General features: G+C 31.8%; 1 protein-coding gene across 1 annotated transcript; it reads left to right on the forward strand.

Moving 5' to 3' along the window:
• Window positions 1–110: 110 nt before the first annotated feature.
• LOC143082765 (uncharacterized) lies at window positions 111–12,045 on the forward strand. Its single transcript, XM_076258620.1, has 5 exons — window positions 111–240; window positions 4,740–4,862; window positions 9,237–9,393; window positions 9,805–9,910; window positions 10,727–12,045. Exons 1-5 carry the CDS (start codon window positions 168–170, stop codon window positions 11,978–11,980), a joined length of 1,713 nt encoding a protein of 570 aa, XP_076114735.1. The 5' UTR covers window positions 111–167; the 3' UTR covers window positions 11,981–12,045.
• Window positions 12,046–13,660: the final 1,615 nt, after the last annotated feature.

The following is a 13,660-nucleotide window of genomic DNA, read 5'->3' on the forward strand; positions in this document are numbered from 1 at the left end:
GTGGACATGTTGTTTCTTGTCACCTTTTGGAATACCTTGGATATTTTCCATGCAATACACAGACGACTATTCATACTATTTAATTGGTTGAATAGTATTGCAGTAGACCAATCAAAATTCTGATATCTAAAAATAATACCGGAAGTTGAAGATTGCAATACACAAAAATGTCAATGCTTGCAGAACCTCGAAGAAAACAAAAGCTATCTATTGACCCAAGAGGTTCAAACTGGAGTAAAGGTATTGGGGGTTTAAACGAGAATTGTCTATATATGTCACTCTTTCATTACCACATTGTCAAAATAAAGAGAAGTAAGGGGAAGCAAAATAAAAATGAACTGTTATTTACCACGTGTTCCTGAAGTTGAGACTTATTTTGTGTACTGTAAATTTGTATCTCTTGTTACTGTCATTTTGTATGCTGGACAGTATTCTGTTTGGGCACGAATAGATTGTAAATATATCATGATCTGAATAAACTAATATAATCATGGTTTGCATTCAAATTTAAACCAAAGTACACTAACAAACAAGAGTGCCAATAACACACATTTGACAGGCACCCCAGTAGTTGTAAAGTCAGTTGATATTTGGTTATTAAACAGTCATGTGATAACAGGTAGTTATCTTCTTAATTAGTTTTATGGTTGATAGAACATGTGTCAATAGTACAACTGTCAGTAATTAGTTTAAAGGTAATTAAAATTGTGTGTACACTACATCTTTCATTAATTAAAGTCGCCGTCAGCTGAAATTCGTAGCGGTTATCGGTAAAAATAATCTAAACTATCAATCGCGTTTGCTCGAGATATAGTTTGTGCCATCACTTGGCGTCCGTCGTCGTCTGTCGTCCGTCGTCGTCTGTCGTCGTAAACTATTTCAAGAATCTTCTCCTCTGAAACTACTGGGCCAAATACTTTCAAACTTTAACTGAATGTTCCTTAGGGTATCTTATTTATAAATTGTATCCGAAGTTTTGATCTATCAACAAACATGGTCGCCATTGCTAAAAATAGAACATAGGGGTCAAATGCAGTTTTTGGCTTATAACTCAAAAACCAAAGCATTTAGAGCAAATCTGACATGGGGTAATATTGTTTATCAGGTCAAGATCTATCTGCCCTGAAATTTTCAGATGAATCAGACAACCCGTTGTTGGGTTGCTGCCCCTGAATTGGTAATTTTAAGGAAATTTTGCTGTTTTTGGTTATCTTGAATATTATTATAGATAGAGATAAACTGTGACAGGAATAATGTTCAGCAAAGTAAGATTTACAAATAAGTCAACATGACGGAAATGGTCAGTTGACCCCTTTAGGAGTTATTGCCCTTTATAGTCAATTTTTAACCATTTTTCATAAATCTTAGTAATCTTTTACAAAAATCTTCTCCTCTGAAACTACTGGGCCAAATACTTCCAAACTTTAATTGAATGTTCCTTAGGGTATCTAGTTTGTAAATTGTATCCGAAGTTATGATCTATCAACAAACATGGTCGCCATTGCTAAAAATAGAACATAGGGGTCAAATGCAGTTTTTGGCTTATAACTCAAAAACCAAAGCATTTAGAGCAAATCTGACGTTGGGTAATATTGTTTATCAGGTCAAGATCTATCTGCCCTGAAATTTTCAGATGAATCAGACAACCTGTTGTTGGGTTGCTGCCCCTGAATTGATAATTTTAAGGAAATTTTGCTGTTTTTGGTTATTATCTTGAATATTATTATAGATAGAGATAAACTGTAAACAGGAATAATGTTCAGCAAAGCAAGATTTACAAATAAGTCAACATGACGGAAATGGTCAGTTGACCCCTTTAGGAGTTATTGCCCTTTATAGTCAATTTTTAACCATTTTTCGTAAATCTTAGTAATCTTTTACAAAAATCTTCTCCTCTGAAACTACTGGGCCAAATACTTCCAAACTTTAAATGAATGTTCCTTAGGGTATCTAGTTTGTAAATTGTATCAGAAGTTGTGATCTATCAACAAACATGGTCGCCATTGCTAAAAATAGAACATAGGGGTCAAATGCAGTTTTTGGCTTATAACTCAAAAACCAAAGCATTTAGAGCAAATCTGACATGGGGTAATATTGTTTATCAGGTCAAGATCTATCTGCCCTGAAATTTTCAGATGAATCAGACAACCTGTTGTTGGGTTACTGCCCCTGAATTGGTAATTTTAAAGAAATTTTGCTGTTTTTGGTTATTATCTTGAATATTATTATAGATAGAGATAAACTGTAAACAGCAATAATGTTCAGCAAAGTAAGATTTACAAATAAGTCAACATGACGGAAATGGTCAGTTGACCCCTTTAGGAGTTATAGCCCTTTATAGTCAATTTTTAACCATTTTTCGTAAATCTTAGTAATCTTTTACAAAAATCTTCTCCTCTGAAACTGCTGGGCCAAATACTTCCAAACTTTAACTGAATGTTCCTTAGGGTATCTAGTTTGTAAATTGTATCCGAAGTTATGATCTATCAACAAACATGGTTGCCATTGCTAAAAATAGAACATAGGGGTCAAATGCAGTTTTTGGCTTATAACTCAAAAACCAAAGCATTTAGAGCAAATCTGACGTTGGGTAATATTGTTTATCAGGTCAAGATCTATCTGCCCTGAAATTTTCAGATGAATCAGACAACCTGTTGTTGGGTTGCTGCCCCTGAATTGATAATTTTAAGGAAATTTTGCTGTTTGTGTTTATTATCTTGAATATAATTATAGATAGAAATAAACTGTAAACAGCAATAATGTTCAGCAAAGTAAGATCTTCAATTAAGTCAATTTGACCAAAATTGTCAATTGACCCCTTAAGGAGTTATTGCCCTTTAAAGACTTTTTTCACAATTTGTTCATCATGTTGACTTACTTTAAAAAATCTTCTCCTTTGAAACTGCTGTATCAATTTCAGCCAAACTTAGGCTAAATGAGTTTCAGAGTATCTAGTATAAATTTTATATTTTATTTCCTTGTATGTCAAGAAACATAGCTCCTATGGCTAAAATAGAACATAGGAGAAAATGATTATTTTTTTTGGCTTTTGAAGAAAATAGGACGATCCAAAAAACATTTAAATAAATTGAAAAGCCAAAATAATCATTGATGAGAGATTTAACCAAAAGAATTAAGGTGAGCGATTCAGGCTCTTGAGAGCCTCTTGTTCACATTCCATTCATAAATCGCAAAAAGAAAAACCACTACTGACCTACCTTTTAAGTGATCGCACTGTAATAATCCTGACCTTCACTTTTTCATAGACGATTTTGAATGGTGGAATCAGCCATTGTTTTTACCGGAAGTGTTTCCGTGGAGTTCAATTTCATAAAATTTGCATAAAGCGCAGGAAACCTTATCACATCAATGAAAGGAACATTTCAGGAAACTGCGTACAGTGACGAATGTCATATGTAAACAAATGATCCTCATAGAAACGAAGATGGCGGAATTACAATGGAAAATATTCTGGAAAATGTGAAGGTCAGGATTATTACAGTGTGATCACTTAAAAGGTAGGTCGGTAGTGGTTTTTCTTTTTGCGATTTATGAATGGAATGTGAAAAACTATATCTCGAGTGAACGCGATTGATAGTTTAGATTATTTTTACCGATAACCGCTACGAATTTCAGCTGACGGCGACTATAGTTTAAAGGTATTTGAAAAGGTGTCAACTGTACACATTGCTGTATTCAGCTGTTTTTATTTAAATTCAAATTCTCTATTAACTTTGACCCTTACCATACTTACGGCAGTGATGGTTTTTCAATACTTTAAATTAACTGACATAAGTCTTAATGTTCATCTATTTATTTTGTTAACATCCTTGCTATTGCTTTCATGTAATCTGTTAAAGAAAAAAAGTTTTTATAATATAAATTATGTTAACAAATAATTTATTTCAAATAAGATGAACAACATTGTTCATCACAATAAAATTCTTCTAGTAGTTGGAGTATGCAATATACATGTAACTTACAGGCTAATTTTATGAGATATTTTATTTAGTCTTAGTTTGTTATGAGCTGAGTTAATACGTGATCCTCCAATTGGTGCTTTTTTGTGGAAATTTTATGTCTCTTAAAGTAAATTTCTTTCTGTCTGTCTCAAGGCCTGTTATGAGTTTCCCATCAAATGACCCCAGTTCAACTGGAGCAGTTGATGAATTTCGAATCAAAATTTGAAACCAGTCTTAACTAAAAACTGAACAGGATTTTACTGTGTGTATTTTACTGTTCCTTCAAAGTAGTTTAAAGTTGGAATTCCCCTAAAATAATGAATTTAGTGGAATGTTTTGATTGACATGCACAATTAAGTGGCAATAGAAATATTCACCATAGTAATAGGGAATTTAAACTGTTTAACTGAGTAGACTGTCTTAAATGCAATGCATATCTGTCCTCTTGAGAGTAGATTTTGTGGTATAAACATATTTGTCTACTACAGCTAGGGGATGTTTTATGACCTTGACTTCACATGAGGGTAACATTTGTCAATCCTTTTGAACAACCATAATCAAGATACACTCAAATTGCATCTGGAAAATGAGGAATATGACACTTTTTCTAGACCACAAAACAGCACGCGCAAAATAGTTGTCGCAAAGTATTGTAACCTTTGAAATTGTTGTCGCGCGCTAAAAACCCCCATGGACACTTTCAAAAGTTGGCAGGTATGAATTTGATTTTAGATTTCAAAAATCACAATTAACATAAAACTTTTTGAAATATTTCAGATGAATCTAAATTTGGACAGAAAATGTTGGAGAAGTTTGGATGGTCTAAAGGAAAGGGACTTGGGGCAAACGAAGATGGGCTAACAGATCATGTAAAAGTATCTCTGAAAAATGACAATCATGGTTAGTATTAATTCTGTCTGTTAGTTATATTATATGAATTGAAAGATGAAAATCTTTGATGTTCTGTATTATTTAGCTAAAATAGACACCAAGAACTGTACCATTTTACAACAAGGCAAACTTGGGCACAATAAACAAAGAAGTAAATAACTTAAATAATATAATATAAGAAAATCTAAAAACATATTTTGTTGATGAACCTTGGCAAGAATTAAAAACACAACTTGACCAACTAGTCCCCGAGTCTATTGAACTCTCAGAGATGAAAAAAATCTTGATGTGATTACATGAGAAACATATAAACATATATAAGCAACTCAAATGTCGAGTACAAAAACAACTTAGACATTCATACTGCCAGTACACTGAAAATATAGTTACACCAAAACCTGCGAAAAAATACCTTTCTAACAAGAAAAAATTTGGTCTGCAAAGTACATAATTACAAATACCTTAAATTGGGTTATTTTGGTTGTAGTTTTATTTTGGCTTTATTTGGTGCCTCCAATGAAAGTGCCAAAATTAAAACGCCAAAATCGTGTACCGGTACCAGAGTTTGGGAAGAAGTTTTTTGAACTGTCGGTCATGGGACTGACAAAGCAAGATTATTTGTCAGTCCTACAAAATTTTAGCCAGTCCTAATAAATCTGTCAATTATCCTAAAATTAAAATAATAACATATTTTTATCGAAAAATAATTTTATTATTAGTAGTTTTATTTTTCACAGCTAAGGACAAACTAACAATAAAGGACAAGTTCTGTCTTTCTGATTTTTCTTATTTAAAGTCATCTTCACTATCCATTTCATCATCTGAATCAATTTCTCAGTATTTGTTATCTCCATCGAAGGTTTCAATCTCCGATTGTTTGCCTGGAATGGCTACATGGACAAATTTAGCAGGCCACATGTAGATTGCCATTTTGGTTTCAGTTTGTTTTAACAGGAAACCAGTACCGGAAGTAAGCAGCAGGTTCATCTGATGACCGATGTAAACATGTATTGGAATTAGTTGTGGTACAACTAATTACCGATAAAAAAAAAGGCACTGCAACGTCCATTTTTACATCGGTCAATGGGACCAGCACTAGCCTTAAAAATACTGGTCCGAGCCTCATTTTGACCGATAGGACCGACCATTTTTGCGAACTCTGCGGTACAACATTATCTTTATGTTAATTGTTAGGGATAACATTTTATGTTGTTATATCTTCCGCCGTATATTTTCTTCAATCAATACATAGCCAAATCTGCAAATAGATACCCGATATATTTTTTTTGACAACATTACTATACAATACAATTTTTAATTAATTGTCAATTTTCGGAAATTTTTAAGAAAACACAACATGAATTTTTATTCACACTTGTCATATTCAATATGCCAAGCTATTGCTGATTAAACGCCTGTGTACTGCCAGAGGCATATGGTTTAAAATTTAAATCCTTAATCATCAATAGATTAGCATGTACTCCAATAGTGATCTTTAAAATTTATTTCATAGGGCCACAATTAAAAATATTTCAGTTTGCCTAAACCCGACCCATGATGACTGGGTGTGGGTAGGTAGGTAGGCAAATTCTTTTTTTTTTATCAGAATTTGCATGAAAATATTAAAAGATCTTAAAATAGTATACATGTACACATATCTGTTTCCCCCATCAAACCTTTGTAGAGACAACCAAAAGCCATGAATTTAAAACCTCTATAAATAAATTAGTCTACTATATGATTTGTATCCTGAGATGTTTATAACCCTGACAATTGCTAAATGTGTGAAAGGGCTGGTGGATTTATGAAGTGATTTTCAACAGTTACATCAACACGATGTTTGTGTAAAAAAAAATATCAGCTGATTATGTAATGATTAAATTTGTTTGCAGTTTTTAAATCCTATATGTATTAAAATAGATTAAATGTCCTAAAATATTTATATGAATTATTATATACCATCCATAGTTTGTGTCTTTTTGTTTTGTTTTGACAAGGACGTATGTTAGTTATACGTCCTTGGTTTTGAAAACAAATTTATATTTTACATTATCACACAGGTAAACTAATTTGGCTATAAATAGATCAAAACATGTTCTGTAGAATCTCCAAACTAAAAACGTATTTGTTATAATTTTATTTCTTTAAATAATCATGTTAAATTTTTGAAAATAATCATTATTGATCAAATATAATTACATTAAGTTAACGTTTTCTGAAGACTATTTATTTTTAGGTCATGGTTCTAGAGGCTTCCTCACAAATTTGTATAAAAATCCAATACGGTGTCCATAACATGTGTTTACTTTTGCACATTTGAAAAAAAAATATTTCTGACAAAAGTCAGATTTCTCTTGCCAAAAGGGATTTATATTTATATTGCAATAAATTCAGAAGGAATTACATTCAGTTAAGATTATATTTCTGATTCTGTGAGCAATTATAGTTTTATCAAATTCTCCCAAACAGCAACGTACTGATTTTGTCAACTGAGACTTGTAAATTTGAACTATTTGAATAAAAGGGCATATAATTTACATGATAAAGGAAAATTATAATTAAAGACAACAATTTATCAAGAAATAATTCCTTTTTATTCAGTAAAAACAAAATCTTCTTGCAAGATTGTAAATTCGCAACCTCCGGATCCATTTCCTGTAAAAATAACATTGAAAATATTCGATTGCACATGGTTTTGAACAAATCTACCTGAATATTCTTATCAGATATTCGATTACACTATGAAATTAACATTGAACATAAGGTAAGGGTTTGGTAGTACAGACAACTACAGCATAAAAAACTGCCACTTCACATGTTTTACTTCTTTACATTCGTTAAATCAGAAGATAAAAACAGAGAAAGTCGAATATTGATTAACTGTCTCTTATATGCTTTCTTTTAATCTTATTCACAGTTACTTTCAAACGCAAAGACAAACATTAAGTTTTATACGATGGCGTAGCGGACACGAAAAAAATCCGAAAAAAAAAATCTTCCAAAAAATGGCAAAAAAAGAATTTGAGTCGGCGAGTTTATTTTGGGTCGGTCGCGTTTGGGCAAACATACAATCTTTTTATTTTGGCCTAGGATATTTGTAAAAAAATAATAATCCAATTAAAAAAGTAATTTTGGAATGTTAAAGATTGTATTTTTTTCAGCTTTGAACTGCGATATATACGAATCTATTTAAGAATTGAATGCTTCTTTTTTTAACTTCATTGGGGTGTAAAAGCATTGACCGAAGTACATTTTGTATGAAGCGTGAAAGCGATTCATTCTAAAAATGTGCGCACGGTCAACACTTTTACAACCCTATGAAGTTACAATAAGAAGCATTCAAAACTTATTACATTTTTTAGCTAGGATCATGAAAACACAAATTTTATCAATTTTTTATTTAATTCACCTGTGCACTTTATTGCGGGACCTCATGTTATCATGAATGAAAAGTTTTATTGAGTAATGCAATTGCTTAAGGAATAACATGTGATGTGCAGTTAGCCAATCAGGATAACGTATTATAGTGAAACATACATCTAATGTAATTATTTGCAGTTGCATCTGTATCCGAATCCTTCATTATGTTAACTTTGTCATGTTTCTAGTTTGAGAAATTTTTGAATTTGAAGCAGATATGAATGACCTTGCCACTACTGTTGTTCCAAAATTAAACACAACTATTGGAAGAAGCACCAAAATTGCACAGCAAAATAAAACACATGCTTTTCGAGAGAAAACCGCCATAATTTTCCAATTTATGGTATAAGGTTGGTGATCAGGAAAGTGTCCAATTTGTGAATATAAAAATAAGATGTGGTATGATTGCCAATGAGACAACTCTCCATCAGAGACCAAATGACATAATAAAATTGAGAATAGAAATAGGGAATGTGTTGGAAACAATAACCTGACCAAAGAGCAGAAAACAGCTGAAGGCCACCAAAGGGTCTTACAACTATAGACCCTTTATGCTCACATGAATTTTATGTGACACCTAAAATTATAAACCAAGAAAACCTCAGTTTTAAGAAGTAAGACATAATAAATAAACTCATCATAGATACCAGTATTGACATTTTATATTTACGCCAGACGTGCGTTTCCTTTATAAAAGACTCATCAGTGACGCTCGAATCAAAAAATGTTAAAAAGGCCAAATTAGGTACAAAGTTTAAAACATTGAGGACCAAAAATTCCTAAACATTTTGCCAAATACAGTTAAGATAATCTATTCCTGAGGTAGAAAAGCCTTAACTATTTCAAAAATTCAGTTTTGTTAACAGTTAGTTTATAATTATGAACATATCAATGATAACTCAAGTCAACACATATCTATTGATATATATTAATTTGATATCTATTGCAATGTTTATTTTTAAGGTCTTGGATGTTCTAAAAGTCAAGTAGATAACTGGATAGCACATCAGGACGACTTCAATGCTCTCCTAGCTAACCTTAATCAATCTAATACACAGATTGATACTGAAAAGGTATCCAGTCTTGAAAACAGATCAAAAACATCTAAAAGTCGTGTACAGTAAGTTTGTTTGTTCATAAGCTAAGAAATAATTTTATAATCTTGCTTGTTTAAAGATATTTCTATTTGTTAGACATCATAGGTTTGTTTCTTATCTTTACAATCTTGATTTTTATGAATCAATCATTTGTTTGATTATAATACACCTACAGCTTGTAACAATGTTCAGAAAATATATTACATTTCATAAAGTAATTTCTCAACATGAACCATATACATGATTGAATTTACAACTTCATTAGTACCAGATGTAATGTGTACATATATGAAAAACTAATTTGTAATATTTACATTTTATTCCTAACAACTTTGTAGATAACTGGCAAACATACTAAAATGTGTACAATTTTCCATTAGTAAATGATATCATGCTCTCTACTTTTTTCAGTGATTTATCTTAAAATATTTCAGTTACCAGAAGTTTACAAAAGGTAAAGACCTTTCTGCAAAATCCAGTCAAGACCTTGATTGTATATTTGGTAGACGTACAACAAAAACAGAGGATACCTTAGTCTCGGTAAGAATCGACTTCCAAATTCAACATAAATTGAAATGTTTAACTAAGAAAACTATCTAGATCTCAGAATGAATGAAATGCACATAAAGAAGGGTTTTATATGCCACAATCAATAGTAGTGGGGCTGGGGGGGGGGGGGGGGGGGGCATTATAATTTCTGGTCTATCTTTCTGTCCCTTACTAAGTGTTTGGTCAAGGTAGTTTACCATGAAGTTGTACTCCCATCAACTTAGTTTATTACACTTGTTCATTATAATGTGAACTTTCTGTATTTTTCAAAATGGGCATGGTGTTCTATGGACAGATATTAATTATTTTAACTCGCAATAAATCAATGCACAATAAAGTATGACGTAAGATATCACAGTAAAATGGCTCTAAATCAATCAATGTGAGTCAACATTTGAAGATTATCCTTGATATTGAATGCAGTGCAAGAAAATGTAGAGAGATGAACAGAATTAATTACTGCAGATAAATTGATCATAATATACAAACATCATCATTGGCATGACCTTAGTATATATATATAGAACCATGTCCTATTGATCACAAAAATTTGCATTAAGAAAAATTAGCACTTTAAGTCATTTCAGCTACTTCTACTCTGTTTATTACAGTAAAACTGAACTTTGTTTATTGTTTAACCCTAACATGCAGATGTGAAATTTGGGTAGAATGTCCCAATTGATTTAGGTTTTCCAGCTTTGTATTTTTCCATGTTTTTATTTTTATTCTTTATACTTAGGTATGACATGTATGATATTCAAATTACATAGTTCTTCTAACATTAAATATTTTTTCATTCAATTACAGGAAACTCCCAATAATGATGGCGATATGGATCCCATGGAGAAAGTTAAAGGAGGATTTATTACAGTTAACAGTGAACAGAGCATTCAGGATTACTTTGCCAAGAAAATGACAAGTTTAAAAAATAGTAGAAGTTCTAGTCAACCAGAGTTGCACTCCATATTGAAAGGTCATGATAAAGAAAATTCAAGTTTTATGGATGATAAATCTTCGGATGATTCAGTCAGCAATTCATCATCTAAACGAGTTAGTTTTATGATAGGTAATGAGGAAGATAGTAACGACAGCAAATCAAGTAGTGATGATGAAAGTATAGATTTGAAAAGTAGTGACGAAGAGTTAGATTCAAAGTCCATAAAGAAGAAAAATAAAAAAAGAAAGCATGAAGAGGCTGATGAAAACCAAACAATTGAAGAAAATGAGCTTGAAACTTGTCAGAATGATGTAAAAAAAGCAAAGAAATCTAAGTTAAGTAAAAATGAAAGTGATATGAACACAGAAGAACAAGTTAAAGCAAGTACAAGTAACAAAAAAAGAAAGAATCGAAAGATTTGTTCAGAGGAAGACAAAACAGAACATTTAGAGGAACTAGTTCAAGGTCAAAATGAGACTGAAAGAAATATTGGTGACAGACTTACTGGTAGTAATGAAAGTAGTGGAGCAAGTGAAAGAAAGAAGAAGAGAAAAAACAAAGATAGCAAGGATCAAGAGTATGTGGATAAAAGAATTCAGAAAACAAAATTAATGAATGCTTTAAGTAACTTTACAAAAGAACATTGTCCTGAATTTGTTTTGAATGATAAATTCAATAAACAAAAAGAAACAGCCAAAGAAATTTCAAATTCAACTTCAGAAGTAGAAAACAAAAAGAAAAAGAAAAGAAAAAATAAGAAAAAGTCAACGGAGAAAAACAAAAATAAAACTTCAGAAGATAACTGCAGTTCAAATAAACAGAGTGATTTATCAAATAAAGAAGGAAATACAGGACAATCGAAGAGAAAAAGAAAGAAAAATAAGAAAAAAGAACAATCAAAATCTAGTGAGGAAAAATTAGATGACAGGAGTAAAGAGAGTTCGACAGAGACAGGACAAGGTAGTGCTGTGACACCAAAAGTTATGAAGGAATTGCAAACTGCATTTAAAGGATCCAGTATGACTAATATTGTAGGCTATGCTTCACTGACAGGATATAATGATTCAACGAAGGTGGATAAAAAGATAAAAAAGAAAATGAAACAATTAAAGAAAAACAAATGAAATCAATTAAATTATAATATAGATTCAGTGGATTTGTGATGAATTATTAAAATTATTAAATCTTACATGAGAAAATTTCATCCTTTTATCTCAAATATAAATGCTATAAGGCAAAAAAAAAAATATATGTCTGTTTCCTGTTTCCAAGGCAAATAAATCAGGGTCGGTAGGTCGGGATTTTTTTTTTTTTTTTTTTTTTTTTTTATTTTTGCACTCCCTGTCATATTTGCAGTCGGTTACATGTCATGTTTGGTTAGGGTCCTGTACCCAAAAATGATTTAATCCCTTTAAAGAAGCTTTAATTGAATAATCCTCCCAGTGCTGACATTTTTTAAACCTTAATTGTAGCACATTTGTGCTGGGAGCAGCCATTTTGATTGTTTGGGCATAGTAAATTACGGATCTGGATCGGACCGGAAACGATTTTTTTCCGGATTTGAATAAAAAGATCTAGGGTCGGGGGGTTTGAGTCAGGGTCGGTCGGGAAACAGGAAACAGACATATATTTTTTTTGGCCTAAGTATGGAGCATTATATATTTTTGTGAATTTCAGAAATCTTTTTTTCTAAAATTCTAAAATCACAAAGTAATATATCAAACAAATGCTGTTCAATTTCAATTGTCTGAAGATAAACACATATTGCAAATTGGAATGATATGTTGTTGGTCTGTTGATATGTCAACCATACATTATTTGTACATGAAAAACATTTAAATGTTGTTTCTGTAGATAGACAAATATCATGTCCTTCCTCAGCAACACTCTTTTAAGGCATCAGAAAAGGTTCAGCCTTGCAGCTAATTGTAGGCTCCATCAGAACTATGCTCACTGCTTGGCTTTCCGAAAAAATGGGACTATTTTTTATACGACCGCAAAAATTTTAATTTTTTGGTCGTATATTGCTATCACGTTGGCGTCGTCGTCGTCGTCGTCGTCCGAATACTTTTAGTTTTCGCACTCTAACTTTAGTAAAAGTGAATAGAAATCAATGAAATTTTAACACAAGGTTTATGACCACAAAAGGAAGGTTGGGATTGATTTTGGGAGTTTTGGTCCCAACATTTTAGGAATTAGGGGCCAAAAAGGGCCCAAATAAGCATTTTCTTGGTTTTCGCACTATAACTTTAGTTTTAGTGAATAGAAATCTATGAAATTTTGACACAAGGTTTATGACCACAAAAGGAAGGTTGGGATTGATTTTGGGAGTTTTGGTTCCAACAGTTTAGGAATTAAGGGCCAAAAAAGGGCCCAAATAAGCATTATTCTTGGTTTTCGCACAATAACTATAGTATAAGTAAATAGAAATCAATGAAATTTTAACACAAGGTTTATGACCACAAAAGGAAGGTTGGGATTGATTTTTGGAGTTGAGGTCACAACAGTTTATGAATTGGGGGCCAAAAAGGGGCCCAAATAAGCATTATTTTTGGTTTTTGCACCATAACTTTAGTATAAGTAAATAGAAATCTATGAAATTTAAACACAAGGTTTATGACCATAAAAGGAAGGTTGGGTTTGATTTTGGGAGTTTTGGTCCTAACAGTTTAGGAATAAGGGGCCCAAAGGGTCCAAAATTGAACTTTGTGTGATTTCATCAAAAATTGAATAATTGGGGTTCTTTGATATGCTGAATCTAACTTTGTATGTAGATTCTTAATTTTTGGTCCCGTTTTCAAATT

This window comes from Mytilus galloprovincialis, chromosome 7, assembly GCF_965363235.1.
Source record: "Mytilus galloprovincialis chromosome 7, xbMytGall1.hap1.1, whole genome shotgun sequence".
Lineage (NCBI taxonomy): Eukaryota > Metazoa > Mollusca > Bivalvia > Mytilida > Mytilidae > Mytilus > Mytilus galloprovincialis.

Coding starts and splice junctions, on each gene's coding strand:
- LOC143082765 (XM_076258620.1), top strand. CDS start 168: ATGTCAATGCTTGCAGAACCTCGAAGAAAACAAAAGCTATCTATTGAC. Junction 9,394..9,804: donor ACATCTAAAAGTCGTGTACA/GTAAGTTTGTTT, acceptor AAAATATTTCAG/TTACCAGAAGTTTACAAAAG. Junction 9,911..10,726: donor CAGAGGATACCTTAGTCTCG/GTAAGAATCGAC, acceptor ATTCAATTACAG/GAAACTCCCAATAATGATGG.